General features: G+C 40.5%; 1 protein-coding gene across 1 annotated transcript; it reads left to right on the plus strand.

Moving 5' to 3' along the window:
• Positions 1 to 1,047: 1,047 nt before the first annotated feature.
• Positions 1,048 to 12,333, plus strand: wnt7ab (wingless-type MMTV integration site family, member 7Ab). The gene is made up of 4 exons (XM_077512070.1): positions 1,048 to 1,384; positions 1,744 to 1,970; positions 5,878 to 6,149; positions 10,967 to 12,333. The coding sequence occupies exons 1-4, from the start codon at positions 1,314 to 1,316 to the stop codon at positions 11,447 to 11,449; spliced, it is 1,053 nt and encodes a 350-aa protein (XP_077368196.1). The 5' UTR covers positions 1,048 to 1,313; the 3' UTR covers positions 11,450 to 12,333.
• The last annotated feature ends 384 nt before the right edge of the window (positions 12,334 to 12,717 follow it).

Raw genomic sequence — 12,717 nt, forward strand, 5'->3', positions numbered from 1 at the left:
GTGAATGGATGGATGATTGGATGGATGGATGGATGATGGATGGATGGATGGTGAATGGATGGATGATTGGATGGATGGATGGATTGATGAATGGTGAATGGATGGATTAATGGATGGGTGATTGGATGGATGGATGATGGATGGATAGATGGATGGGTGGATGATTAGATGGATGGGTGATTGGATGGATGGATAGATGATTGGTTGGATGGATGGATGGATGGATGAACAGTTTTACATTGGGTTAAACTTTTATTAAGGACGTTTCAGTTATTAAGTATGCAACACATTTGCAATGTAATCTTTGGGAATGTTTATTTTCAAATGTTTACTGTATTTAGATAGAACTATTTTTTATTTTTATTTTTTTTGTCATGGACCAGTTAGAGAAACGGTTTCCTTCAGAGTGCCTTTCTGACTGTGAACCCAAATCAACGTATGATATTACAAATCCATCCATTTTAACACCACACCACTTATCCTGTTCATCACTTTGACAATGAACTATTTTTGAAACACACCAAGACCAGAGGCCAGGCCTGCTTGTTGAATTCCATTACATTTGTTTGAAAAGAGCAGAATTAAGAACAAAACATGCAGACAATTTGCAATTTTGGTCAGTTCTTAAGAAACACAAGTCGATGCACATATTTTGCTTGGATTGATGATTTGGATCTTATCCCCGGGCCCCGAGTTTGACACTCGTGCTCGAGAAGCCACTGCCACTTTTGATGAACACTTGAGCCAACTATAAATACTACAAATTAAATGTTGGCCATCATAGTGTCATTGTTTTCCCCACCATGGAACAACATTCACATTTAAAATGCGTTATCAGGCCCTGGAACATGAATTCTAATTCAACACCTGAGGGGGGGGGGGGGGGGGGGGGGATAGAAAGAGAAAGAGAGAGAGAGAGAGAGAGAGAGAGAGAGAGAGATTCTTCCGTGGGGCCCCATGCGAGTCTCCCGCAGCCCCGCCCACGAAGATGAGCGCGATATAAAGCCGAGACGTGCTGGTAAGCACAGGAACTGTAAGAACCAGACCATCGCACTTGTTCCCCCACCTGAGGCTTACCTGTGGTGACATCATCATCATCGCAATGACAACAGGCCCGGGCGACGAGGGGGCCACCTAAAGGAATTTTGGCTCGACTTGGCCATTTTTTTTATTTTATTTTTTTTCCCAATGTTTTCTCCGCTTGTGGACTTCCCCGTGGAGTTACCTGCGCCGTGATCCGAACGGAGACTATATAAAGCGAATCGAGTTCACCCCCTCAGCTCCAGCAGTCATTGCGTGACAGCGAGGCCGCGATGAGTCGGAGAACTCGACGCTGGATTTTAAGAGTTTTACTTTGCCTGGGAATTGTTTACCTGAAAATTGGGTGAGCTGCGCGTCACGCTGCTGTCGGTTAATAACAACCGGAGTTCTTATTACGTGCTCAAAAGCACGACTTTGTGCAACTGATTTGCGGTTAACCACAATGAGGATGTTTTATTTTTATTTTTTTTTACACTATTGATTGAAGACGTATTAATGACATTTCCGTCACCTGTTTAAAGTTGTTACGCAATATGCAGCATCCTTAAATCGTAGTTATTCCAACTATAGTAATGTTGGTTTCAATAGTGAATTTATTCTGGTTTTGTTAATCAGGGAACATTTCGGAAGTCGAATTGCACCTGCCGCTCCACTTTTTTTTTTTCAAGGTGAAACTTTTTTCTTTTTTTTCCCCCTCCACAGGGGCTTCTCGTCGGTGGTGGCCCTTGGAGCGAGCATAATCTGCAACAAAATCCCCGGTTTGGCCCCGAGACAGCGGATTATCTGCCAGAGTCGCCCCGATGCCATCATCGTCATCGGTGAGGGCGCGCAAATGGGCATCAACGAGTGTCAGTTCCAGTTCAAAAACGGCCGCTGGAACTGCTCGGCGCTGGGCGAGAGGACCGTCTTCGGAAAAGAGTTGAAAGTGGGTATGTTGCTGTCTGCTCACGTTTGTTAACAATAAGAAAATAAGAGAGCAATTGTGCGCGCCTTGCGTCAAGTTGTTTGTTTTCCGGATGTGCGTGTGCACATGCGCAGTGCAGTACCGCATTGAGTTGTATAAACAAACAAATTCTGGTTATAGCGTTGTTCAATGAAAGTGAAGAATAGTATAGCCAATTGAAGCAGCAACAAAATGCACTTCAACTGTACAACCAAAATGTAGAAATATTCATATGGATGAATTTATTTACATTTATTATTTTAATCTAATTTATGCTTGCTTAGATGATAAATTCAAGTTGTTGTTTTTTTGGAAGTGTCAGCTGCACTCTACTTTTTTAGCCAGCATGTATATCTGGAGCCAACACTGTAACAAAGCTCTTGTGAATAGTCGCAGCTTTTCTTTTCATCCCGGGCCGAGTCTCTTGAGACACAGTTTCAGGGGGTCTTTATCCCGTCTGCTGATGGGTGCCGCAGCTCCCACTTTAAGGGACGTAGATGTTACCACGGGTATAAGTTTACAGAGAGGAAAGTACCATATTGGGGAAAACTGGTTAACTCCAATGGAACTGTCGGATTGGATAATTGCTGTTGTCTGTTGATGAGTTTGGCAAAAATCAGGCGACTAATTTATTACAGCGAGATCCCTAGAAATTTAACGTAATAAATATCTCAGGGGAAAGAATATTCAGTTCACAAGAACGCCAAATCATTTTTTTTCCCACAATACTTGTCTTGCACCAGCTGTGTGACGCCATCTTGCCCGCGATGGTTGGAAAGAAAAGCTAATCCCGGTCATGCTGTCACCGGCGTTTGACAAGCTGTCCCTTTTTTATGAATGAGTTGTTTTGGCCCATCAAGAGTGTCGGCGTTGGCGTGAAAGCCGGCGTCACGTTCCACGGCTTGGACAGGCATATCAAATAGATTTGTTTCACCGATCAGATTATAGCCTAGAAGCCAAGTGGTTCCCAAATGGATGCCATTGTTGTGGCAAAGCTGAGCCGGGCTGCGTGGCTTGCAATTGTTCTCTTAACGGAGTGTGGATATTCTTTGCCATGATTGGCCCTTAAAGGCTGAAGAATAATGTTATTGAGGGGAAGCCTGAGGAGAAATAAAAGAGACATTTCACTACTAAAATTGCAGTTCAGCCTTCTAAATATCTAACATCACTCAACAATTTAATAAATGTTCCTACTGTGTCTTTAAGAGGACCAAGGCACAAAAATTGCAGAGAAAAATGAACAGCACTGCACTCAGATGTGACTGAGTGCACCGGCACACCTTGTTTTTTGGCCCGGGGCCCATTCAGTCTGTAAAAAATGTCAACATAATTTATGACTCGATATGAGTTCCCCCCCTTTTTTTCTATTTTTTTTTTTTCAAAGATAGAAAGGTGGCACACAGCCAAGACATGCCAGCTGTATGTAGTGCAACTGATGAGCTCGGTGGCAGGAGGACAAACAGCGACAACATGAGATTGTTTAGACAAATATTGAAGGATTTAATCTTCTGCTTCCGGTTAGCATTTCTACGGAGCCCCTAAGGTGACAAGGTAGAAAAAAAAATAAAAAAACTTTACGTTCGCGAGGGAACGCAATGCTGTTTTTTTCGCCTGCCATGTCACCTCGTCTGCGCCGTAAACACTTCCGGGTCATCTTCCATGTGACCAAAAGCGACGAGGACGGAACGTTTGTAAACATGAAACAAAGCAATGGTAAAGCTTTCCCAAAGCGACAAGGATGGAGCATAAAAAAAAAATAAAAAATTCCCACTGCTTTGTTTACACGTCGCTTTTGGTCACATGGAAGATGACCCGGAAGTGTTTACGGCGCACCTAAGGTGACATGGTAGGCGAAAAAACAACAACTTTGCGTTCCCTCGCAATCTTTGTGAGAGAACGCAAAGTTTTTTTTTTTGTTTTTTTTTTTTACCATGTCATCTTAGGGGCTCCGTACATTTCAGACATTCAAGCTCGTATTTTTAATTGCCCCTTGAAACGTTTTTGAAATAAGGTTCCTTCTCTTTGCAGCATTTCACATTTCACCCAAAAACTATTCGTCACAATCTGCCAGATTAACCTTTAGTTAATTGTCAATATTTCCGCGTGTGTCAATGATTTGTTCACTGGACTTGGTGGAGATAACGCCGGGATGGAGATGCTCGCGTCTTATGAGTTTACACGGAATGTGTCATTTCTGAACGGATCAATAAGCCGTTCCCTTCCTGACAGCCCTCGTATTCATGCTGCTTTGTTGACTAAACTGCCAGCAGCCATTTTGGTTGACGGGCGGGACAGTTTCCAGGTCAGATTTCAAAACACTGTCGCCCTTCAGTAATATGTCACTGAGACGATGATGTCAACCCACATACTGTTAATTGATAATCTCCTATCATTCTTTTAAAACTATCAGCATGTATAGTAGTTAGACATTGAAGAAATTGTAATTATGTTATAATAATTACAGTCGTAGTTGTTTCATTGTCATCTGCCTTAGTGGTCCATATATCGTGGCACAAATATTGATGTGCACGAAAATGGTTATTATTTTCAAGATATGATTTCATGGCAATTTATGTTCATCTGGGCACAATTCATTTATTAAAATAATAAAATACAACACAAACAAGTACAAATCAACTAAACAAAACCTTCTGGTAGTTTATTTGCGCATATAACATTCATTGATGCAAATTCTTCATTTCTGACCTTGCGTTTTTGTCCTTTCCATTTCCTTCATATCAAAGTTGATTGGACATTTAAAAACATATTGTCTAAAACTATTTGCATTACAACTACATTTTCTTTACAATATTTTTTAATGTGCCGCCACAAGTCTAAACATGACATTCTGATTAACCAATTGTGTTTGTGGAATATGAATTGAACAGCAAAATCCACCTATTTGGTAATTTCTAGCCATCTCACGGGGCGGCCATTTTGTCACCTGTTGTTGACTCAAAATGACATCACTGTTGCTCAGTGAACCAATTATGGTTCACCCTGTTTTCTGAGTTTGATCTTGTGACGTTTTCAAGCTGAGACATTATATATATAATATAAATATACAAACACATAAACAATAACAATATACAGTCAAACCTCAGTATTCGAATGCTTCTGTTCTCAACCAAATCGGTTTTCAACTAGAAAATTCGAGAATTTTATGTCTCAGAACTCGTCCAAAAATTCAGCTCTCAACCAAACTGAAAAAAGCCGAGCGTACCTGAACGCGACTCAGTTGGGAGACGAGCTAACTCGAATGCCCAGGATGCTTCCTCCATAGCACATTCGTGTTCAAAGTTCGTTTGGAGCAGACCTGTTCATTGTTATTTACGCAAATCTTTTTTTTTTTTTTTTTTTTTTTAAGTTTTGCATCGTGTATTAGCCCCTAATCATGGGTCCAAAGAAAGCAAGTGCAAGTGGTAAAGCTGGTGAAGAAAAGAGGAAAGTAGTACGCAGAACTATTGAATTTAAAAAAATTTTTTTTGCATTTTGTTTTTTTCCCCCCATCATTTTAGATAGCATATCTAAATAAAACAGTGTCTATTTCTACCCTTTTCTATTTATGGTAAACGGTATACAGTGCAGTTTATGGTGTAAAATAGTAAAACAAAAAAACAAAACAAAACAAAAAACTTGGAAAAGTTGTTTTTAGACTTGGAACGGATTAAAATTATTTACATTACTTATAATGGGAAAATAGTTTCGGATTTCGAACAAATCGATTTTAGAACAGCCTTCTGGAACGGATTATGTTCGAAAACTGAAGTTTGACTGTATTACTATAAAAACTCAAAGTGAATTACACGAAAGGGTGACCAGGAGCGAAAGAAACAAAAAAACAAAACAAACACATTCCTCACTCTAACGCATTTTCTCCCGTGCTTTTTAAGGGAGCAAAGAAGCGGCCTTCACGTACGCCATCATCGCAGCCGGCGTGGCCCACGCCATCACCGCCGCCTGTACGCAGGGCAACCTGAGTGACTGCAGCTGTGACAAAGAGAAGCAGGGTTTCTACAGCAGGGACCAAGGATGGAAGTGGGGGGGCTGCTCGGCCGACATCAGCTACGGCCTGGGCTTTTCCAAAGTCTTTATTGATGCCCGGGAGGTCAAGCAGAACGCAAGGACGCTCATGAACCTCCATAATAATGAGGTGGGGCGCAAGGTAAGCTGCACACATCTCCAGAGTCGTTGCTCTTTTTTTTTTTTCTTTTTTTTTTTTTGTGGGTCCCGATAATCGCACTGACCTGGAAACGGCAGCCAAGTAGTTGCGGAGGTGAGCTGTGCCAAGGATCTGCCCGGCTCGAACAAGCAGTGGAATGAAGGTGGCTTTTAGGGGAAAGAACTGTCAGAGTGGGACGGATTGATTTCAACCCAGATGACTGCCACAGAAAACACACGGGCACTGTCCAAAAACGACATTATTTGCTTCACCAGTTGCACAATTACCGTCATTTCTAATGACCCTCTACGACAGTGCTTCTCAATTATTTTCTGTCATGCTCCGAATAAAAAAAAAGAAAGAAATATGGAGCAACTTACAACAAAGAATAGCTTTATTAACTGTAACAGAAAAGATTTAAAGTGCATCTGAAATTCAAAAATAAAATTAAATCCTTAATTAAACTCTAAAAATTTTTTGACTGACCACGTCAAACCATATGATACGGAAAAATAAAATGACGTAAAATCAATAAATAATAATGCATTCAAACTGATCACCAACATTAACTCAGGAGCACAATATAAAAAAAAAAAAAACTAACCTGCAAAACAAAAATATTAATAATTAATATTAATATGAATTTTTTATTTTTTTTTGCTGTGTAGAAAGCGTGCATGCTGAGTGCAAACAAAACCCAATGAGCGAATGCTCCCTGCGCACACTCTGCCAATAATGAGCGCCACTGCCCCCTAATGTAGTGGAGGTGCAATTGCACTTTATTCTAGGACAGTTAAAAAAATAAAAAATAAAAAATAAAAATAAACAAGCATGTTCCCCGAGGTCAAATGCCCCCCTTGATGGAGCCCCGTGCCCCCCTGGGGGGGCCCGCCCCACTATTTGAGAAGGGTGTCTACGACAAGGGTGTCCAAACTTTTGAGGGCCACATGCAGAAAATCAGAAGGACGCAAGGGCCACATCATGTTATGAAGAGAAATTGTGTTTAGTCCTAAAAATTGTACAAATAATTTATTTGTGCTTTTGCATATTTAGAAAAATGGTACAGTACATAAACCAATTTATTTGTAATATGGCAGTAGGGTTATTATAGTTTTGGATTTTTATTTTATTTTACATTTTTAATTTGTTTTTTAATATTAGTTAGTTTTAATTAGTTTTCAGGGTGGTTCTGTTAATTTTTATTAGTTTTAGTTCTTTAATAAATGCTTAGTTAGGTTTTAGTTTAGTTAGTTTCAGTCTTAGTTTTAGTTTTTTTTTTTGTTTTTTTAAAAATGTGTATCACTTGTGCGCAATATTTAAAAAACACCGTGGGGGCGACGTCATCTGAAGGTGCTTTTCTATTGGCTGCTGCTAGATGATGTCACCTCTGTGTGATATAGTTTCAAATGTCATTATTCCGGTTTATATCAAAATAAATCTACTAAAAAAAAATCACATTTAAAATCATCCCCTAAGGCTCATGCATTAAATTAATTACCAAAGACTAAAACGATATATACTATATTATAGTTAGTTTTAGTTAATTTTGTAAACATAAAATGTAGTTTCAGTTAGTTTTTATTTAATTCCGTTAACAAAATAGTTTTTGGAATTTTAGTTTTAGTTATTTCATTAGTTTTTGTTAACTAAACTAACCTTTAATGGCACCTGTGTTTTTCGACACCTTCCCTTCTTACTTTGACCATCTCCAAACATTTTTTATTTTTGTTCATTTATTTGAACTGAGTCAAATGCCATTTTTAGCATATGCCACGGGCCACTAAAAAATGGACGGCGGGCCGCAAATGGCCCCCGGGCCGTCGTTTGGACACCACTGCTCTACGACGATAAATCATCTTTGTGCTTGTTTTTGTGCACGACAAGACTGCAAAGCGATGAGTGGTTATTCAAAATGGCCTCTTTCGATTCACTTTCAATTATTGGCTGCAATTTGATTCAGTGCCATTCGGAGACATGACTAAAATAATGATACACTTAACATTTTCTGCAAGAAGCAAACAGAATTTGCAACAGCAAAAAAAAAAAAAAAAAAAAAAGCACCAAGACAGACAACAATTGTGCGACGGGATACAAAGAGGACAAACATCGCGTTCTCCTGCTCTTTTCAGCAGGCCGGCGCAGGGTGACAATGAGACTCCATTCGGTCTAAGAGGTTAAAGACCAAGTGGAGTGACGTGCCAAACAGCCAAAGAGGACCTGGTGAGGAATAAAAAAGCAGCTCGGGCCAAGTTAACTCATATCCCCTCTTTCCTTTTGCCCGTGCCAGAAACGCCCGATTCCCACAACCGACGCGTCCGTCGCCTGAAAGACCTCGCGCACAATCGCCGTGAGCGGATCGTTTTCTATGCCCGTGAATCCAAATTGGCTTTTCTGGACAGCAAATTTGTCTTCCAGGAAACGTTGAGCAGCGGGTTTTTGTTCTTTTTGCTAATAAAGGGGGCTCTCTGTTTTGATAGCAAGCCCCCCCCCCCTCCTTTATTTATGCTAATCAAACGCAGTGACACTGAGCAGGAGCGGCCCCTGGTCCAATCATCCAGACAAAGGCTGTCACAAGTGTTGGTCACACAACAACTGACGGATTCTGGCTGTTGTTGAAGCCAGCGAGTTTATGAAGTCATTTGAGTTTTAATTAGTGCTTAGTCAAACGATTAAATTTTTTAATCTGATTAATCACACTTTTTAATTTTGATTAATCACGATTAATCAGCTAAATTACTTGCATATTCGCGTAATATAAAATAAATACAAAATACCGTAATATTTTGACATTAACGCATTTTATTATCTGAATGTCATTTGTCATGTGCGTATTGCTCAAAACAGCATCATCTCAATTGGGTGCCTTTCAGCAATTATTAATTAAACGCAAACGACTTTTGTTTTATCTAACGTCCCGTCGGGGTGTTTTCTTTTAAAAAGCGAAATTTACCGCCAAGCACACCAACTGGAGTCACCCCGCTCATTTTGGAACAAACAGGCGTAGGAAATGCCGTGCATTGACCTCATCACTGACCTGCGCAGCCTTCAATGTAACCATCCGCGGTTACGCTCAAGGCTCAAGTGCCGTCAAAAAAATAGTGCGATTAATACGCGATTAATGCGACATTTTTCCGCGATTAATTAATCTGTTAACGCTTTAACTTTGACAGCCCTAGTTTTAATGTTAGGGAGCGCTTGGCGTATCAAAACGCAAAACTCCCGACATTACACGAGGAAACTCGCTCACATTTCAGCCGGTGAACCAAATTCCTCTTTCAGCCAATCGCGCTCCTCGTTGTCATCGGGCCGGGCTTTAGCGGTAATCCCAGTCACTCTACGCGTCCGACGCTCGCTCTTGACATTTGTGTGTTGTGTGGTGACTACACACACAGGCGCTGACATCCGATACTTTATTTTGGCTTCCGTGTGTACGCTCTAACGCAGAAATGTTGACGGGCTTCCATTTAAATCTCCAACTGCAGGCTGCTCGCTTGTCATGTTTTTTGCAGAGTTGCGTGCACAGCAATATCGCCAGTGTTAGATTAACACTTAACCAGTGTTACTCCAACACTGTATAGTGTTAAAAATCTACACTGGTAAACACTGAGTAGCGTTGAAAGTACTCCACACTCGTGTCAGTGTTAAACATTTAATTCTGACACACTACACTTAACTCTATTTATGAGTGTATTGCACTAGCGTCAGTTTTAAAAATATAACTCAAAACTACATTTTCCATCCATCCATTTTCTTGACCGCTTATTCCTCACAAGGGTCGCGGGGGGTGCTGGCGCCTATCTCAGCTGGTTATGGGCAGTAGGCAGGGGGACATCGAAAAACAGGTGCCATTAAAAGGTTATTTTAATTAAATAAAACTACTGAAAAAACTAGAACTAAAATTCAAAAAATGTTAACGAAATAATATAAAAATGAAAATGCTTTTTAAGAAACGAAAACTAACTGAAACTACGTTGTATGTTTACAAAACTAACTAAAACTAGCCATAATTATAGCAAACGTCTTTCGTTTTATTCTTTGGTAATTAATTTAATGCATGAGCCTTTGGGGATGATTTTAAATGTGATTTTTTTTGTAGATTTATTTTGATATAAACTGGAATAATGACTTTTGAAAGTATGTCACAAAGAAGTGACGTCATCTAGCAGCAGCCAATAGAAAAGCACCAAAAGATGACGTCGCTCCCATGGTGTTTTTTTGTTTGTTTGTATTTTTAAATATTTTCATTTATTTTTATTTTTTTTTAAAGAACTAAACTAATGAAAATTAACAGAACCACCCTGAAAACTAATAAAAACGAACTAAAATGAAAAATTCCAAAACTATAATAACCCTACTGCCGTATTACAAATAAATTGGTTTATATACTGAAGCATTTTTCTAAATATGCAAAAGCACAAATAAATTATTTGCACAATTTTTAGGACTAAACACAATTTCTCTTCATAACATGATGTGGCCCTTGCGTCCTTCGGATTTTCTGGATGTGGCCCTCAAATGAAAAAGTTTGGACACCCCTTGGGTTACACCCAACATCCACCCCAACACTCGAGGAAATTTACTCTGCCTGTGTAACTTTTTGTCCTAACAATGCTAAAATAACACTTACTGCATTTTTGATCAAACACTGTAAATTTAACACTCAACAATTTGCTGTGTATTTTCACAATCCGTAAGTGTGTTTGAAAATGATTATCGACCCTATTTTGGGGGTGTTTTTTGGTTGCTAAGTGGGTGTTTTATGGATGTACTGTCGTGGATCCTAAGCTTTGTTGTTGTTGTTGTTGTTGTTGTCTTTCTAGGTCCTAGAGAAGAACATGCGACTGGAATGCAAGTGTCACGGCGTGTCGGGCTCCTGCACCACCAAAACCTGCTGGACTACACTCCCCAAGTTCCGCGAGCTTGGCTACATTCTCAAGGAGAAATATGCCCACGCGGTGCACGTGGAACCGGTCAAAGCCAGCCGCAACAAGAGGCCCAAGTTCCTGAAGATCAAGAAGCCATATTCTTACCGGAAGCCCATGGATACAGACTTGGTGTACATCGACAAGTCGCCGAACTACTGCGAGGCGGACGCGGTGACGGGCAGCCTGGGGACACAAGGGCGGGTTTGCAACAAGACGATGATGCAGCACATCAGCGGCTGCGACCTGATGTGCTGCGGCCGCGGCTACAACACGCACCAGTACTCCAGAGTGTGGCAGTGCAACTGCAAGTTCTTGTGGTGCTGCTACGTCAAGTGCAACACGTGCAGCGAGAGGACAGAGGTGTACACGTGCAAATGAGAATATTTAGGCGAACGTGCGGGAAGCGCCACTGACGCTGCGGACGTTCGAAAACTGCAACATTGCGTGCGCGACCGAAGCACAAAGACTCGCGACAGAGACTCGGAAACGGAAATACGGCGCACGTGATGGCTGAGCCGTGCACACTTGCTGTCTTTCAACGCATGGAATAACTCAGCCATGTGGAATATTTAACATACCGTGTTTTATAGAATGGAGATAATTAATATTAATTTATTGGATAAGAACTACTGATTTTGTCCGTTATGGGTTACAGATAACTAAATGTTGGGAGGGGTTAGTTTATTAAAGGGAACCGAAATTGTTAACACACTGGATTTGAGTCCACCTGGAATCAGTCATAACTTGTGACCCACTTGTGTCTTCCCTCTGTTTGCTGCTAGTCCCGAGAATCCCTTTTATTTTTTTTTATTATTATTTTTTTTTTTTTAGGTCGGAGCTTCAAAAACGGGCACATTTTCCACTTTTGCTAAATATCGGTTCATAGAGTATATTTTGTAAGAGCCTATTTTTGTATGGATGTCTTATTTATATCTGTTGCATAATATTCAACGTTAAGCTCGGACACCTGTCTGTAAAAAAAAAAAAAAAAGCTGATCTATGTAAGTTTGTCCCTGTTGTCACTGCCGTGGTTGTGTTGTGTGAGTTCTAGAAGATGTTTCTGTGTCTGTTTGTTTACTGCGTTTCATGACTACTACTGATGGAATACAGGAACAGAATAACACCAACAATGCATGAGTTCATTTTCGTTTCCTTTGACAAACACTTTTTCAGTGATGCACTTTGCTTTATATGGGAAGCGACCAAAAATAAATAAATAAATAAATGAATAAATAAATTCTTGACAATAATATGTTGTATGCAGCCCCACTAGTCTAAATATATTATTCTGGTTAATATTGTGTTAGTGCAGTGCTTCTCAAATAGTGGGCGGGCCCCCCCAGCCCCCAGGGGGGCGCGAGGCTTCGTCAAGGGGGGGGGCGTGTTTGAGCTCGGGGAACATGCTTTTTTTATTTTAATTAGATTTTTTTACTGTCTTAGAATAAAGTGCAATTGCACCTCCACTACATTAGGGGGCAGTGGCGCTCTCATTGGCAGAGTGTGCGCAGGGAGCATTCGCTCGGTGGTGTAGGGGTTTTTGTTTGCACTGAGCATGAGTATGAGTATGAGTATGAAGTGTAGCAGATCCTCAAGTGACACCATGAAAAAATATTTAACAGGGATGAGAAAACAGGCGGAGAGTGACG

Source organism: Festucalex cinctus, chromosome 2 (genome assembly GCF_051991245.1).
Source record: "Festucalex cinctus isolate MCC-2025b chromosome 2, RoL_Fcin_1.0, whole genome shotgun sequence".
Classification (NCBI taxonomy): Eukaryota; Metazoa; Chordata; class Actinopteri; order Syngnathiformes; family Syngnathidae; genus Festucalex; species Festucalex cinctus.

What these genes read in the sequence shown, in the direction of transcription:
- wnt7ab (XM_077512070.1), top strand. Translation starts at nt 1,314, where the DNA reads ATGAGTCGGAGAACTCGACGCTGGATTTTAAGAGTTTTACTTTGCCTG. An exon ending in CGGAAAAGAGTTGAAAGTGG is followed by an intron (nt 1,971 to 5,877) that starts GTATGTTGCTGT and finishes GTGCTTTTTAAG; the next exon opens with GGAGCAAAGAAGCGGCCTTC. An exon ending in ATAATGAGGTGGGGCGCAAG is followed by an intron (nt 6,150 to 10,966) that starts GTAAGCTGCACA and finishes TTGTCTTTCTAG; the next exon opens with GTCCTAGAGAAGAACATGCG.